At 47.6% G+C, this 17,478-nt stretch overlaps 1 protein-coding gene and 1 non-coding gene across 4 annotated transcripts; both read right to left on the bottom strand.

Moving 5' to 3' along the window:
- Positions 1-199: 199 nt before the first annotated feature.
- Fdps (farnesyl diphosphate synthase) lies at positions 200-8,974 on the bottom strand. 3 transcript variants are annotated; one of them, XM_021158241.3, is made up of 11 exons: positions 8,848-8,963; positions 7,916-8,131; positions 7,665-7,827; positions 6,302-6,442; positions 2,208-2,288; positions 1,976-2,098; positions 1,627-1,715; positions 1,473-1,545; positions 1,064-1,141; positions 843-977; positions 200-454 (listed from the first exon to the last, which is right to left on the bottom strand). In XM_021158241.3, exons 2-11 carry the CDS (start codon positions 8,092-8,094, stop codon positions 254-256), a joined length of 1,263 nt encoding a protein of 420 aa, XP_021013900.1. In that variant the 5' UTR covers positions 8,095-8,131; positions 8,848-8,963; the 3' UTR covers positions 200-253. The 3 variants fall into 3 exon arrangements, with proteins under 3 accessions (XP_021013900.1, XP_021013902.1, XP_021013903.1); XM_021158243.3 differs by lacking the exon at positions 7,916-8,131 and having other exon boundaries at positions 8,848-8,974; XM_021158244.2 differs by lacking the exon at positions 7,916-8,131 and having other exon boundaries at positions 8,742-8,854.
- On the bottom strand, positions 4,537-4,643 carry LOC115030675 (U6 spliceosomal RNA). The gene has a single exon (XR_003836281.1). It is a non-coding gene; the product is annotated as a U6 spliceosomal RNA (small nuclear RNA).
- Positions 8,975-17,478: the final 8,504 nt, after the last annotated feature.

Genomic DNA, 17,478 nt, shown 5'->3' with positions numbered 1-17,478 from the left:
GCATGGGCGTGGCATAGCTCAGGACCGCCCCTCAACCCCCACGCAACACTTGACGTTGTGCCTATGTCACCCATCTACAAAGCAGATGCTTTGGGTCTCAAGGAATGCTTTTGCCAACCTGGATTCCAAGCTGCCCTCTCCCACCCCTGCATTCTGGATAAAGCGAACTCCTGACTGACACAAGCATAAAACCAGAGGATGTTGAACAATAATTTATTGAGACCCCTCCCTCCCAGCCTCTCCAATTCCGGGGTCACTTTCTCCGTTTGTAGATCTTGTTTGCAAGTTCCATGAAGATGGATGGGGGCAGGGGTGCAGAGCACTGCTCTATGAGACTCTTGAGGCGGTTGTAACTGTCTTCCTCATACTTGAAGAAAACAGACTGCAGATCCAGCGCCTCATACAGTGCTTTCACCCGAGCCACTTTTTCTGGGTCCTTCTGCCCATAATTCTCCTGGAAACACGAAAACAGCTTTACTTGGCTGGGTCCAAAGGCCCTCACAACTCATTCATTCACTCCAGACCACTGGCAAAACTCTCCTCTCTGGGGATCCAAGATATCAAGCATTGCCTCCCGACCCCAAAGTTCAGGTATTGGCTCTGGATTCTACTTCCTCTAGGGTTTCCCGGTCGTGACACCGCTAAGTTATTGGGCAGCATGCGTTGTCTGGCACTGTCCGAAACCTCCGCGGTTCTGCCTGCTAGCCACCTTCAGCACAAACACCAAACTGCACTTAGTTGCCTAATGTCTCCTGGACAGCAAAATCACCCTGCTTTCCTAACCACCCCTCCTCCATCCCCTTAGCAAAGGGACATGCCACTCCCAGGCCCCACGCGAGCACCTCTAAGATCTGGCGCTGTTGAGGAGAGGCTCGTAGCAGACACTGAACCACCAGCCAGCTGCATTTGTTGTCCTGGATGTCAGTGCCGACCTTTCCTGTCACATTGGGGTCTCCAAAGAGATCAAGGTAGTCGTCCTAGGCAGCAGGCATAAAGGAGAGATGAGAAGGCCTCCAGGCCGGGGAAGAGAAAATATGCACTCTGGGCTGCAGGACCTGCCTACCTGGATCTGGAAGAACTCGCCCATCTCCATCAGGATCTTCAGGGCATTGGCGTGTTCCTTCTCCCCATCAATGCCTGCCTGTAGGAAGGAGACAGGGCAGGCAGCATGACCACACAACATCTTCCCCTGGGAGCTGCAGCCATTACGGTTCCACTTTCAACTTCAACTTCTTACAAAATGAAACGAAGACCTGACCCATGAACCACCTCCACACCTAGTCAGTCTCCTGCCTCAGCCTCAATTTTGCTCTGCCCCCCCCACCCCCCAAGATGTACCACCCAGAGGCCTCAACTCTGCTCACTTTCCAGTATCAGAGGGACAGAGGGCTTGCCCGAGGTCACACGTCACACAGTAAATGCCCTCTGTCCCAGCGTCCCCGAGAGAAACCAGTGGAGGTGCCACGACTCACCATGTACATGGCAGCCGCAATAGGCAGGTAGAAAGAGTAGAAAGCCGTCTTGTACTTGACAATCGATTTGTACCTGAGTCAGGGGAGAAGATGCATTCATGAGGGCACAGCCCATCTTAAGTCTCTGTCTACACATGATTGCTAGTGGCCTCACCTCTTTTCAGTGTATCTACCAAGATCCACATGGCCCTGGGGTGCTGTCATGAGGTCTAGAGTCTGCCCGATCTCAGTCTGATAAGAACTCTAGGGAAGAAAATAACACACGGTCTCTAAGCCAGGCTTTCTCCGGGACCAGGAAATGCTTGCATCCCAAGCAGCTGACAACTAGGCAGGCAGGCAGGAGGGAAGAGAGCAGCTCCGTCCATGCTCACAATCACATGACTGCCTTCTTCACTACCTTTGCTTGCCATTGCACACTTCCCAGTCTAGCACAGCAGAGCACGTGCCACAGAGGCTAGAGCTACAGGAGACAGGTGTGGGTCCCCAGCCCCACTGCAATGCACCTGCAGAAAGAGCTCCAGCAGGTTCAGGTAGTAGGGCTGCTCCCTGCAGTAGAACTTCAGCAAACGATAGATGGAGGCTTCCAGAAGCAGAGCGTCGTTGATGGCATCCAAGCCTATGCCTGGCTGTTAGGAACAGTGTGAAACAAGTTACTGCTGGCCAGATTCAAACCATCACAGCAGACACCCCAACCACCTCTCCTGTGGCCCATTGCTACTTTCCTGCCTGCCTTACCTTCTGATACCAGCAGATCTGTCCCCGGCGAGTGAGGGAAGAGTCCATGATGTCATCTGACACAAGGAAGAAAGCCTGGAGCTAGGAGAGGAACAGGGTAAGACCGAAGGGCTCTGGGAGGAGCTCTCTCTCAGAGACAGCTGCTGCTTTGACCACTGCTGTACACTGGGTAGAAAGGTTGGCTGTGGGGACCCTATCAAGTCACCAGACCTCCTCTCAGATACCACATAGGCATCCTTTTTTTTTTTCAGGCTAATGAACTAAAACACACCTCTGGCACCTCTAACAGGCTCTAGAGTCCCCGGTACCAAGAGAGTGTAAAACAACTTCATGTGGCTCGCTCTTGTCCAAAGCATCAGTGAATTTCTACCCCAGTAAGTGACTGTGTTGGTGAGTTTAAGGTCAACTTGACACAAGCTACAGCCATTTGGAAAGAGTGACTCTCAACTTAAAAAATGCGCACACCAGATTGGCATGGGCAAGACTGTGAGGCATTTTCCCAGTGAGTGCTGCCACCTCTGGGCAGGCAGTGCTGGGGTGTCTGAGGGAGCAGACTCAGCTCGCTATAGGAACAAACCAGTCCCCATCATCCGGCATGCATGGCATCTGCACTAACTGCCACCCTGACTCCCCGCAGTGGTGGGCTGACAGTCACACTTCCAGGAGCACCTCCCTGGCTAAATGGCTTTTCCCTTTGGAGAGAGCCTAGCTCCTTACATGGCCAAGGACCTGCCCTTCTGCCCTTACCTCTACGTCCCAGGTGCTGAGATTGCAGCCGTCTGCTGCAGTGCCTGCTTCTGGACACAGCTGGGCGGTGAACCCAAGACTCCATGCTACCAACTGAGCTACTTTGCCTGCCGGCAAATGCTCTTCATCTCAGCAAAGGACTCACTTGATATCCCCAGAGCCTAGCCCTGACCTCAGAGTGGTGCCTCCCAAGAGCTCGCCGTTAAGGAGATGAAAGACTGAACAACACCCGTGACACTTCTGGGTTGTTTCCTTGAGGCAGCCTCACTATGAAGGCCAGGCTGGCCTCAACCTCAGGGTCCTCAGCCCACCTCCTGAACACTGAACCACCTCCCGCTCCAGTCAGGCTACACATCTGTCACACAGCAAGTGCTTTAACTGAACGACCTGGCTTTACTGTGTTAAAGGTGCTGAGGATGGGACGCGGGGCTTTACATATGGTAGGGAAGGCTTTTGACCCCCACAACAAAATGAAGCACTTTTTTCTCTTTTAACAAACTTCTATTATTATTGTGTGCAAGGGCTTCTATTATTGTATGTACACACCACAGCACACAAGTAGGAGTCAGAGGACAACTTCTAGGAGTTGTTTTTCCCTTTCCCTCCTTCCCTGGGTTCTGGGATAGGACTCACTTTACCCACTAGAACATTACCAGCCCTCCACTGATCAGGGGTGAGGGAGGTGTGCCTCGGTGTGGATGCTCGCATGCCGCAGCATGCAGTGAGGTCAGAGGGTGACTTTTGGGAGTCAGTATACATCTTCGTACATGGACGCTAGAGATCAAACTCAGGGCTCCAGAACTTTTATTGACTCACCCTGTCATCCCTAGGATTCTCAACAGAAGTCTATCATTACATCATCCAAACACCACAAACTGTAAATCAGTATGTGTGATGGCACACACCTATAATCCCAGCACTCGGAAGGCTGAAGCAAGGTGATCTTGAGTATGTATGAGCTGTACACAGTGAAAATCTGTCTCAAAAACAAAACAGCCAGGCACTGATGGAGCTCACCTCTAATACCAGCACTTGGAAGGCAGAGGCAGGTGGTTCTGAGTTCGAGGCCAGCCTGGTCTACAAAGTAAGTTCCAGGACAGCCAGGGCTATGCAGAGAAACCCTATCTTGAAAAACCAAAAACCAAAACCAAAGGGCAGCGATGTAGTTAAGGGATAAGAGTGTTTATAATAGACAAGACCCTGAGCTTCATGAAAACCTTGGAAACCCCTCACCCACCCAGAAAAAAAAAAGTCAGACATTCAAGAGCCAGGTCTGAAACAAGTTAGAGCCATGGGGTGGGGGCACGTCCACTATCTTAGGGAAGCAGCTTTCACTTGGCTCCGGAAAATCATTCTGTAAGTGAACATGTCAAAGATGTTTGTATGTGTGTGTTGTGTGCAGATGTGTTACAAATGCATTCATGTGGAGGTCAGAGGTCAACATTGGATGCCTTCCTCATTTGGGGTGGGGGTGGGGTTCTCTTGAGATGTCTTTCTCATTTTGTAAATTTTGTATATCATATTTTTGGTACCAATCTTTATGTATTTTCACACATCTGATAGAAATGAAAAGCTAGAAAGGAAAAAAAGAGAATGAACATTTCATAAGTTTGTCATCCTTGCAAAGGGGCCATGCTAATCTTCTCTGCATTATTCCAATTTCAGTTCACATGCTCCCAAACCGAGCACTCTTTCATACGCTCTGGTGTTGGTCTGCAAGTGTCTGCGAATCATGTGCATGCCTGGTGGTCACCGAGGGCAGAGAGGGTATCAGATTCCCTAGGTCTGAAGTTACACACGGTTGTGAGGCATCGTATGGGTATTAGCCATTGAACCCCGGTGCCTCTTTTTTTTTTTTTTTTAAAGATTTATTTATTTATTATATGTAAGTACACTGTAGTTGTCCTCAGATACTCCAGAAAAGGGCATCAGATTTTGTTACAGATGGTTGTGAGCCACCATGTGGTTGCTGGGATTTGAACTCGGGACCTTCGGAAGAGCAGTCGGCACTCTTAACCACTGAGCCATCTCGCCAGCCCCCTTTTTTTTTTTTTTTAAGATTTATTTATTTATTATTATAAGTAAGTACACTGTAGCTGTCTTCAGACACACCGGAAAAGGGCATCAGATCTCATTACAGATGGTTGTGAGCCACCATGTGGGTGCTGGGATTTGAACTCTGGACCTTCAGATGAGCAGTCGGGTGCTCTTACCCACTGAGCCATCTCACCAGCCCACCCTGGTGCCTCTTAACCACTGACCCATCTCTCCAGCCTTTCTACCTTATCCTTTGAGACAGGGTCTATCATTGAAACTGCATCAGACTGGCCAACAAGCTCCAGGGACCTGCATTTCTCCCCACCCCAGGAAGGGTATTACAGATGCACACAGCTGTTATATGGATAGTGAGGAACTGAACACAAGTGTTATTGCCTGCCTGGCACTGACAGAGCCGCTGCTCTGAGTCTTGTGTGCATGTGTCTGTGTCACACGTGTTCACACGGGTGTCTGGACTGAGCACATACATGCATCAGGTGTCCTCCACATTCTCCACCTCCTTTTTTGGAGACAAACCTTCTTTCACTGAGCCTGAGCCTGGCACCGACTGACTGGCTGACCTAGCTTGCCAGAAAGCTCTGGGGACCTGCCTGTCTCCGTGCCCAGCACTAGGTGGCCATATGTATTACACACGTGTCCCAGCCACCACACAGATGTGTGCATCAGTGTGAACATGAGCCCAGGGAGCAGAAGCCTAAGGAAGATGCAGGTGTCTCGCCTGTCACAGCAATGCGTTCCCTTCAAACAGGCTCTCACTGAGCCAGGCAGCCCAGCCGGCCTCCTGCCTCTACCTACCATGCAGATTGTGTTCACTGCCACAGCTGGATTGTCACAGGGCCCTGGCAGCCCAATTTGGCTCTTCTGCTCGGATAGCTAATGCACTTATCGGCCAACCGGCAAAACTACTTCTTTCCTTTTCTTTTTTTTTTTTAAGTTCAGGAAGCTTAAGGTTTCTGTTATTTGAAACAAGAGTTTCTTGAGTAGCTCTGGCTGTCCTAGAACCTACTCTGTAAATCAGGCTAGCCTAGAACTCAAAAAGATCCACTTCCCTCTGCTCCCAGTGATGAGACCAAAGGCGTGGGCCACCACCACCATCTGGTGAGATTTAAGGTTAACATTTCTGAAAATTCTCTGTGCCCGCCTGTCAGTCCCTGAAGTGATTCACACTGCCTAAATGTGACTACAGCACACAAGAGACACAGAAACACCAACACAAGCAAAAAACAAGCTTAGTCTCCTCATCAAGGAACCCAACTGCAGGACCCTCTGCTCCTCTGGCCCGCTCTTACCAGTTCTACACACCAGCCCACTGTCAGGGCCCGCTGAAGACTCTCAGCATCCTGTTTCTTCGGCTCCACAAGCTCCTGGAAGGCTTGTACCACGGTCAAACCCCGGTTGTACTTGCCTCCTAAGGCATTGTACTCTAGGACCTGAGGCAGGATGAGAAGACATCAGGGTCCACACAGCAGGGACCTGAAGAGATTTTTTTCCTTTCTCCCTCTTTGAACCCCAACTCCCCCTTGGAGAGCCCCTGGATCACTCCCCTCTTCATTCCTTCTCCAACATCCTATGGCCTGTGGCACCCAAGTACCTGCTATATAACATACACCCAATTCTTCCCCCAAGTGGAGGACTGGGACCACCTGCCAACAAGCCTGTGTTAAAGACAAGGGCCCTGGTGTGGAGGGATGACTGACACCTATCATCTCAGTACTCAGAAGGTGGAGGCAGGCAGGCAGACTGCATGAGTCTGAGGCTGGCCTCAGATACATAATGAGTTCTAGCCAGCCCTGGCTAGGGAAAACAAACAAAAGAAAAAACGAGGCTTCTCCAAAGTTAGCCAAAAGAAGGCTTTGAAGGGACAGCAAGGTTCAGGGCTATTTCTGACCCCTCCAACGTCCTCCTCCTGGGGCCTTCTCAACTGTGCTCCCTGCTAACTAACTAAGGAGCTAGCTCTTTAATACCGACACAGCATAGACAAAGAAAACTCTCCTCTTTGGGTTTTTTCCTCAGAGATGAGACAACATTTATACAGTAAGAACTCCCCAGGCTACAGAGATGGCTCAGCAATGAAAAGCACTGCCCCTCGGGAGGACCTGGGTTTGAGTCCCAGCATTCACATGGCAGCTCACAACCATCCTCACACATACGTACACGCAGGCAAAACGTCAAATGTACAAAAAGTGAAAATAAAAATGTCTGTCTTTAAAAGACTTCCCAATCCAGGCACGGTGGTACTGTCACTGACACAGCACACAGCAGGCTGAGGTGGGGGTTGTGTGTCTGAGGCCATGTGGGCTTAAAAAACATGAAACTCTGTCTGAAGACACTGGAGGGAACTAGGTAACTCCAGTAGAACAGTCTTTCTAACAATACAATAACTTCCCTCAGGCCTCAGTGCCAACAGCCTCATGGTATCTACTAAGATCCTATCATAGTTTCAGGGCATGAAATCAAACTTTACTGGGTCCAAGGCTACTCTCAAGCAAAGCTGTCTAGATGGTCAAAAGTCATGGAGCCAAACATCCCGGAGGAGGGCTGACGTGCAGCAGGGACCCATCTACTCCAGAGACTCAGGTAGTCACTTCGCTCTTATCAAAACCCCTCATGAATCCACACCTCTACCAGCTTCTTCAGTCCTGAATCCCTCACCTCCTTGAGCCGGGCAATAGCATCCCCTATGTCTGGGTGTCCCAGCTCCTTCTCAGTCAGCACCTTGACGATCTGGGAGAAGTGCTGGATGAAATTCTGCTTTTCTTGGTTATAAACATCCAATTTCTGATTCCCATTCATTCTGACAGAGGAGCTAAATGCTCTGAGGGAAAAAAAAAACACACACAAACAAATGAGAGGGTGGCTCGGGTGCTTCCCTCCCCGAAGCCCCGCACCCCAACCACACTCACCGAGGCTCCTCTGTCCACACTTGGCACCACCAGCGGGCACTGTGCCAGGCCCCCAGGACTGGACACCCATATGCCAGGGAGGGTCGTTGTAGGAAACCAAGCCACCTCTCCCGGGGTGCCCAGCAGGGGGCTGGCAGCAGGAAGACCCCCAGAGATCTCAGCCAGCGGGACAGGGGCATCCTGGGTGTGCATGGGGGTGGGGGCACCAAGCACTCCCTGCAGGAGCAAGCACCGAAGGCAGATGCTTGGTAGCAGTTACCTAAGGTATCCCCCAAGCCAAGCTTTTTACCTCCTGCATTAGAACGCCCCACCCCGCTTCTAAACTCAAGGATTACATAAAAAACACACAGGAAATGAAAAGTTTATCGGAGTGACTGAGATCCAATAGATCTTCACTTAAACCGAAAATGGCTAAAACTGAACGCTTTCTACTTCCAAGGTTGCGTTCACTACAATTCGGAACAGAGAATTACGGGATGCAAGGTCCTTAAGTCACAATGTTAATGGAGACACCAAACTGAGGTTCAGTGAATGTAAGAGAGCTGAGCTGACGAAGAGCCAAAGCTGGAACCCAGGGGTCCACATGTAGGGGAAAGAGAGGGAAGCTCTTAGATAGTCCCAATGAGGGGACTGGGGCCGAAGGTGCTGTGCGCTTGTCATCTGTCCCGGCACTGGTGCTAACCGCAGCCGGCCTCCGAGCAACAGGTGGGCGTGGGAGGACTCACAAGAGTAAACTAAAGGCCTGGCGTACGGAGGACTTGAGGAAGACGCCAGCGTTTAGAAATTCACGAAGGCACAAGCAAACCGTTCGTTCTGGCCCACCGACCTCAAGACCCGTAACTCCAACACGGGCTGGTCCTTTGGTGCCTCGGAGCTTCACCCGACCCGAGACAGGGGTAAACCTCAGCTCCAGCCCCAACAATAGCTCTCACCTGTTCTTCAACGCGGATTCTCCCGGGGTCCAAGATGTTTGCGGCTTACACCTAAAAGCTGAGCGTGCATCCGCTCAGCGCTCTGGGAGTTGTAGTTCCCAGTCTCCAGGCTCAGGAGGCAGAACCTAAATATAATACTACGACTCCCGGCATGCCACGGATTAGGCGGCAAGAAACTCAGACTTGTGTCTCGGGGTGGGTACGGCCTAGTTCGCTGATTGGCTAAATTACCTCGTGTGAGCATGGGCCTTGTGACGACTGGCCAATGAAAGGGTGGCGCGCGGACCATCAGCCCACTAGGCGGTCGGTGGTGTAGGTACACCCATACCGAAAGCCTGGGAAGTTGGCTATCTAATTCCTAGCTATAGTTCTTCCGGTGCTTCTGGTTGACAGTGTTTCTAAGATCCCGGAATAACCAGCCTTGCAGCTTCCTATTTCCAACTCTGGCAAATCACTTCTTACATCTTTGATTCTAGCTAGGTGAAGTCGCTCATTTTTCCAACCCTTAGAAGGGGTGAGGCAATAAGATCAAGAGTTAAAGCCATGGGGTGGGGGTGGAGAAAAAAAAAAAAAGAGTTAAAACCAATACGGGTCGTGTAATGAGTTTTAGGCTACTTGGAAGACTATATGACTATATGAGAGAAAACAACACCTTTTCCCTCAGGTACTTTGGCTCCCTTGAAGCAAAAAGGTAGAAACTCAAAGCAGATGTTAGAACTTTCGGCCTCACAGTTTGCCAGCCCACCACGTTGACTCCTTTTTACTCCACCCCAAACCCCATCGCGATCAGGAAAGAGACCTGAAACTACCAACCACCTCAGACATTAATGGACTTGTCCTTGAAGTATTAGAAATGTTTCATTGTCCCAAAGAAAGAGACCACTACCACTCCGGACTAAAAGGTTGAAGCGTCTAGACAAGATCAACGTTACACATTGGTTTATTCTGCAGGGTTTCTCTATGTAGCCCTGGCTGTCCTGGAACTCGCACTGTAGACCTGGCTAAACTTCAACTCACAGAGTGAGAAAATAGTAGATTGAACATGGCTCGCAGAGGGGACAGACCATGCATACGAGAAGGTAGGGAGCTTAAGGGAGGACCAAAACAGCATAGCTGAGGTTATAAGAATGTGAAGTGAGGGAAGAGAAGCTCCTGAGATAGAGACGTTTAGGATAATGGGGGAGCTGAGAAGAGCCAAGTACATGTGATATACTGTGAGAGCCTGGATATACTGGGGGAGCCTGGAGGCCGGCATAATTTTTGTCCCTTCTGCCCACGTAAGGGAAGTAACCCCTTTGGTAAAGGGGAACCGGCTTCACAAGTTCCTGACGAATGCTAGTTTTGGTCAGAATTTGAGGAAATGGAGTTTTCTTTAGACCTCCTTTGGACAGTAACAACATAAGAAACATAGACAAGCCAGGGTAACAAAAATAGTCATGAAACAAACTCATGGTAATACCCAATTAACTGTCAGGATGCCAAGTCTGTGCAAGAAGAGAAGAGCTATCAACCACTGGATTTCCAAATGCAAAAGAATAAATTAAGATGGTTACCTCAGCCGGGCGTGGTGGCGCACGCCTTTAATCCCAGCACTCGGGAGGCAGAGGCAGGCGGATTTCTGAGTTCGAGGCCAGCCTGGTCTACAAAGTGAGTGCCAGGACAGCCAGGGCTACACAGAGAAACCCTGTCTCGAAAAACCAAAAAAAAAAAAAAAAAAAAAAAAAAAGATGGTTACCTCATACTGAGGGACTAGGTGGTAGACGCCCTGATAGGGGGACAGACGTGGAAAGGGCTGTGACTGAGTAATAACAATGGTGGGCTTCCAAGATGACTGGCTTCTTCCTCGCAGTCCTGACCAGAGGCAAAAGTCTCTCAGGTTAGAACAAAGGCTTTGTGAACATTTCCTTCTGAGAGCATAGCCACTGTTGATTCAAGGCAGTTCATGACATATTTACACAACAGTTGTGAGCCAATTGGTCCTCTTGTCTGTTTTCAAACTAGCCTACCCTGAAATAGGGAAGGAAGCTCCCTCAGAGACTTTTAGGAAAAACTGACCACCTGATTCCTGAATCCTCCCTCGGCTTTGTGGAGAGTCTGTGTGGCTGGTGTGTGTGTGTGTGTGTGTGTGTGTGTGTGTGTGTGTGAGTGTGTGTGTGTGTGTGTGTGTGTGTGTGTGTGTGCGCGTTTCCTCACCTGTAATAAAAGCCTTTCTGTGACTGTGGATTCTGTCTGTTCCCGTTTGCTTTGTCTGAGACTTCCCCGGCTCTTACCTGCTACACTCCATATCTTTTCTGCCTTTTAATTCTTTAGCTGGCAAAGAAAATGAACCCAGCAAAGACTGTAACTTTTTTTTTTTTTTGCACATTATGCAATGTGTTTTATTTTTGTCCAAAGTAACCTAAAACTCAAAGCACCACCAGGATCTCTGGTCACTCCTGTAGCTCCTTCTGGAAAACACCCACTGATTTCTTGCTAGAAGTTACTAAAGGCTTAAAAAACCTAAAGGTGGGGCTACTCCCTAGACAGTTAACATGCTCGATTTTTCATTTTAAGCTGAACCCCAACTTCTATGGAGAGGTGATCAGAAGGGCTACTAAAAGTAGAACAAGGGCTGATGAGATGGCTCAGTGGGTAAGAGCACCTGACTGCTCTTCCGAAGGTCCAGAGTTCAAATCCCAGCAACCACATGGTGGCTCACAACCATCCGTAACAAGATCAGACTCCCTCTTCTGGAGTGTCTGAAGACAGCTACAGTGTACTTACATATAATAAATAAATAAATCTAAAAAAAAAAAAAAAAAAAAGTAGAACAAGCCAGGCAGTGCTGGCACACGCCTTTAATCCCTTTAAGCACTTGGGAGGCAGAGGCAGGCAGATTTCTGAGTTCGAGGCCAGCCTGGTCTACAGAGTGAGTTCCAGGACAGCCAGGGCTGCACAGAGAAACCCTGTCTCAAAAAACAAAACAAAACAACAACAACAAAAACAACAACAATAAAAAAAAAAAAAAACAGAACAAGGTTCTGAGCCCTGGGCAGGTGTTTAAGCTCCACAGACTCCCCTCAGATCTGACTAGTAGATCCTCACTGCTAGTTGTCAGTTGTAACCTGTATAATACAATGCTCAACCTGCTGCTCAGACTCAGTTTACCTACCAGGTTGAAGGAAGGGGTTGCAGGAGCCCCAATTTTTATTACTTGGTCAAAAACACAGGTAACAACTAATTTTTGTGCATGACTGTAACTTTTTGAGAGTTTGTCTGGGATGTCTTCTGAGAAGCATTGATATATATTAGGTGAGTGTAAACCAGGCTAAAGCCTGAAAGGATAGGATGATGAGCGTGAGCAACTAGCACCTGTCAAACATGCACGCACGTGCACACACACATACACACAATCTTAGATGTATAAATGTGTATTTAATTTCATAAATTAAAAGGTAAAATCATAAAAAAAAATCTCATGAGGAAACATAGGAATAAGCCTTTATTGTTGTGGAACTAGAGAGCTGGCTCAGTGATTAAGAGCACTGACTGCTCTTCCGAAGGTCCTGAGTTCAAATCCCAGCAACCTCATGGTGCCTCACAACCACCCGTAACGAGATCTGACACCCTCTTCTAGTGCGTCTGAAGACAGTATCAGTGTACGTACGTATAATAATAAATAAATCCTTTTTTAAAAAAAATATTTATTTACTTATTATACGTACGTACACTGTAGCTGTCTTCAGACACACCAGAAGAGGGTGTCAGATCACATCACAGATGGTTGTGAGCTACCATGTGGTTGCTGGGATTTGAACTCTGGACCTTCGGAAGAGCAGTCAGGTGCTCTTACCCACTGAGCCATCTCACCAGCCCTAAATAAATCCTAAATAAAAAAAAAAAAAAAAAAAAAAAGAAGTGCTTCCAGATATTCCAGAGCACCAGAACTTGGTTCCCAGTGCCCAGCATCAGGCTGATCAACACTGCCTGAAACTTTCAGCCCCTCCAGGACATACAAACCTGTGGCAGAGACATATTAGTAAAAATAAAGTACATTTTTTCCTATAATATCATTTTTAAAAGATTAATTTTATTTATATGAGTACACTGTAGTTGTCTTTCAGACACACCAGAAAAGGGCATTGATCCCATTACAGATGGTTGTGAGCCACCACGTGGTTGGTGGGAATTGAACTCAGGACCTCTGGAAGAGCAGTTAGTGCTCTTAACCTCTGAGCCATCTCTCCAGCCCTATAATATCATTTTTATTATATTGGTTGCCCATTTTCTTTTCTTTTTTGTTGTTTTGTTTTGTTTTGTTTTTTTGAGACAGGGTTTCTCTGTATAGTCCTGGCTGTCCTAGAATTCACTCTGTAGACCAGGGTGGCCTTGAACTCAGAAACCCGCCTGCCTCTGCCTCCCGAGTGCTGGGATTAAAGGCGTGTGCCACCACGCCTGGCATGGGTTGCCCCTTTTCATTGTTGCAGCTAAGGAGCAACTCGCGGGAGGAATGCTTGTTCTGACTCACAGTCTGAAAGATCACAGTCTATCTTGATAGGTAAGAAGCAAAGGGTTGTACAGAAGAGAGGAAGGAGGAAAAGGAGTCCTGGAAGAACAGTTCTGGGAAGGTCAAGAAATCAAGTTCCCTGAGACCAATCTGGATTGCCTGAGACCCTGTCTCGAACAAACAAAAACAAACAAACAAACAAAAAAAAAAAAAACTGGGCTAGTGAGTGGTCGGTGGCTTGATAGATAAGGGTGCTTGCCGCCAAGCCTGGAGACTTGAGTTCAATTCCTGGAACTCACATTGGTGTAAGGAAAGAACTGAGTTCAGTAAAGTTGTCCTCTTACGTCCCCAAGAACACAGCAGCATGAATGCACCTACACACACACACACACACACACACCATCATCACCATTATCAAAAACAAAAACAAATGGAAGTAGGGAGATGGGAGGGGAGCAGCTCAAGCAAAACAGGCACCAGGCCATAAGAGGCTCTGGTACTAGAAAACACTCTATGAAAGGTCACAATCCTAAGCTCAAATGCCAAAAGCAATCTTGAATCTTGTCTTCCCATCTTCTAGCCCAGTCATCCCAGCCCCATACAGTTCAGGAACACTCACCTCATGACATCAACGCTGAATTAGCTGAGGTAATTTGTGGTTTGGTCGATCGAGTTTGTTTGTGAGGGAGGGTCTCTTTCTAACTCCAGAAAAGGCTCCTACCTCAGTCTCCTAAGAGGACAGAGTGAACCACCAGGCCAGCTCAGGGCTGTATTTATAGCAAGTAGAGGTCTTAGTAGGGGCTCCCGGCATGGGATCAGAGCACTGTGCAGGACAGCCCCGGATAAACACTTTGCAAAACAAGTTCTTTCTCATTCTCTCCAGAGCCCACATCCACAGCCCAGCTGTAGAGGCTTCTGTGTGCAAGCATCCTCTTTCTCTGTATGCTTTCTCTCAGTGAGCACTTGCAGGGGCCTGAAAGGATTCCCATTTGGCTCCAGAGCCTTGGTGTGACAGAGGCTGTTGGGGTCTAGGAGTCACCCCATAAACCATACAAACACTGATCTCAGTAAAACAGAGATGGTTTATTGAACTCACATTCCAAGACTGATGGGCCTGGGGAACAGTTCAGGCTCAAGAGTTCAAAGCTGTGCACTGGACATTTCTCAGGGCCAGCTTGTAAAACCACAAAAGTCACAATGAGAATATATGCAGATGCAGGGAGGCTGTAGGGTGGTCCATCTTTTTTTTTTTCCCCACATTTCCTTAGTTCAAGCTGACACCTGTCTTGCTTGGTCCTCAGTGAATGCCTACAGTTGGGGAGTATTTTAAGATTAACAAACCACATGACATACAGAACATAACAGGGTATGTGTGTTCAGCACAACCCTGTTCCAAGTCAAGTTATTTTTCTTTTTCAATGATTGGAAGGCATATTACAGCCACAATATCAAATAGCTGTTGGTCATGGATCAAAATGGTTACTCTCCATGAATTCACACCGAGTGAAGATCAGAGACTCAGTGCAAGGTGAACCAATGCAAGAGCCTCGTGACTCACCTGTGTTTATATTCCTTTCTAAACATCACATGCTTTCACATGTCTGCTTCAGCAAAACATCCTCTCATCTGTGTCTGCTTCAGCAAAATATCACATGCCATAACTGAGTCTAAAGAAACCAGAAATTAGCTGGGCGTGGTGGCACACGCCTTTAATCCCAGCACTCGGGAGGCAGAGGCAGGCGGATTTCTGAGTTTGAGGCCAGCCTGGTCTACAGAGTGAGTTCCAGGACAGCCAGGGCTATACAGAGAAACCCTGTCTCGAAAAACAAAAAACAAAAAACAAACAAAAAAACCCAAAACAAACAAACAACAACAAAAAGAAAAAAAAGAAACCAGAAATTTCCACTTCAGCTGAATATGGCATTTAAAATGTTTAAAATATCTACCATTCCTAATAGTACCTTTTGAGGTTTCCAAGAAGATGATGGGGCCCTGAAATGACGAACTCAATTGAATTGTGTTAATGCAAACCATGCCTCTTTTGCTGCTAGGTTCTGTGCAAACAGTGGACAGACACCTTCGGGTTGACTGCTGTGTTCTGCCAAGCCAGGATTGCCACTAAGCTGATAAGCACCACCCAAAGATCAGCTTCGGATGACAAACTGCTCAGGACATTCAAATTTCTGAGTGTATAGGAGACTGATATGAACATTTTACAGAACTTGGTATTATTGCTTATTATTTACTGGAAAAACTGTTTCCAGTTGTGGTGTGGCTTGGCCCTATCACACACCGTTAATCCAAGAGCTTTGTTTATTATAAACAGAATCAAATAAAGTCAACCACAGGTCAGGAGGCAGAGCAAGCAACCAGTTGACAGGGAGTGAACATGGGAAAAACCCATAGAGAGTGAGAGGAAGTCAGGACGGATAGACACACACACACACAGGAAGTAAGCAACATTCAATTTGAGGGTTTTTTAGCTGGTATGAAGGAGTTTCCTTTTGGCGTGCCAGCTGTGGAGAGAAATCCACTGGGTGCTTTCTCTGCCTCTCTGAGTCTAGCAGGTTTTCACCAGCATTTGGCTCCTGAGTCTTCATTGGTAAAATTCAATGAGATGTTAAAACCTACACAAGTCTTCATTTCATTCTCAGAGTAAACATAAGCCACACACCAAATTCTTCTGCATTGCCTGTCAGGAGTCCGGCTCACTGTGTCCAACTTTGTATCTGAGCTCCTGTGAGAGTCTGTGGGGAAAACTTCATTCCCTCTCTATATCAACAAAAGCAAAACTGTCCCCTCTTCCCCCAATTTGTACCAAGTGGCTGAGCATTTCCCACAACTCACAACTCAATTGCCCAAGTTGCTGAAGATGCCAATTAGGTGTACTACATTTCTTTCTTTTTCTTTTCTTTTCTTTCCTTGGAGCGAGAGAGCGAGAGCGCATGTGAGTGGGGTGCCTTCAGAGGCCAACGAGCTAGATCCTCATCTAGATATCTAGATGGTTCTAAACCCCTGATGTGGGTGCTAGGGATTTTGTTGTTGTTTTTTTTTTTGGGTTTTCGAGACAGGGTTTCTCTGTGTAGCCCTGGCTGTCCTGTAACTCACTTTGTAGACCAGGCTGGCCTAGAACTCAGAAATTCGCCTGCCTCTGCCTCCTGACCTGTGCACCACCACACCCAGCTCGGGTGCTAGGGATTTAACTTGTCTTTAATTTGTCTTCAAGAAGCTGAGCCTTGTTTGATGACCTAGCCGGGAGACTGTCCTAAAGAGAGGCCTAATCTTTTTAGACTCTGTAGAAGACTCTGAGTCATTCTTTGTGCCCCTGGCAGATCAGAGAAAGCCCCACTATAGCCGGGGTTTGCAGAGACCTTCCAGGCTAAGGGTACAGCACGGCAAGACCTTTTCCCCCTTGCTTCCAGCATGGACACAAAGTGGAGGCTGTTACCTGTGTGTCTAACATACAAGCTGCAAGCTAGGGGTCTTGTGACTCCCTTGTCTGATTAAACAGCCTTCTAGAGTCTCACAGAGTTCAGGGAAACACTTATAGCTTACTACGCTGTTATATACTAGCAAGGTGAGTCTGCGGGATGTTTGGTGCCCTTGGCACTGATAGGTTACAACTGCACACTACCTTCCGTTAAATACATCCTACCATTGGGTTTCTCCTGCAAGGTTTTTTGTGTCTTGCTACATTCATTTTTAGAAATTTTTGTTTATTTTGAAGTGATGAAGGTAACACCACCTTGTCCTGAATTCTCTTTGTATTTACATAAACAGTTCTTGGCTCTCTATCCCTCACTACAAGAGTCACATCTGCCTTGGCAGCACATTTGAGATTTCCATGACCTTGACTATGGCCTGGGTGTGCTAGCCAAAACAATTCATGTTTATACAATCTTAGCATAAACTAAAATAACCGAAGTAAGGTGCAAATAAAAAAGAATTGTCACATTACACCTAAAATAATTAATGTTGTGCCAGAAACAAATACATGCTTCAGAGTTACTTTCACCTTTCACTCTACTTGGACATAAATTACAGTCTTTGTAGTTGGAATCTTTAAAGGTCTGTGCCTCTGTACTAAGCGTCTTTGAGTCATGAGTCCCCTCATGGTTGCTGGACAATAAAGGACTCATATACTT

Source organism: Mus caroli, unplaced genomic scaffold (genome assembly GCF_978045245.1).
Source record: "Mus caroli unplaced genomic scaffold, Mus_caroli_1 scaffold_3, whole genome shotgun sequence".
Classification (NCBI taxonomy): Eukaryota; Metazoa; Chordata; class Mammalia; order Rodentia; family Muridae; genus Mus; species Mus caroli.
The sequence above is the reverse complement of the archived record's forward strand: the minus strand, read 5'-3'. Positions and strand labels throughout refer to the sequence as shown.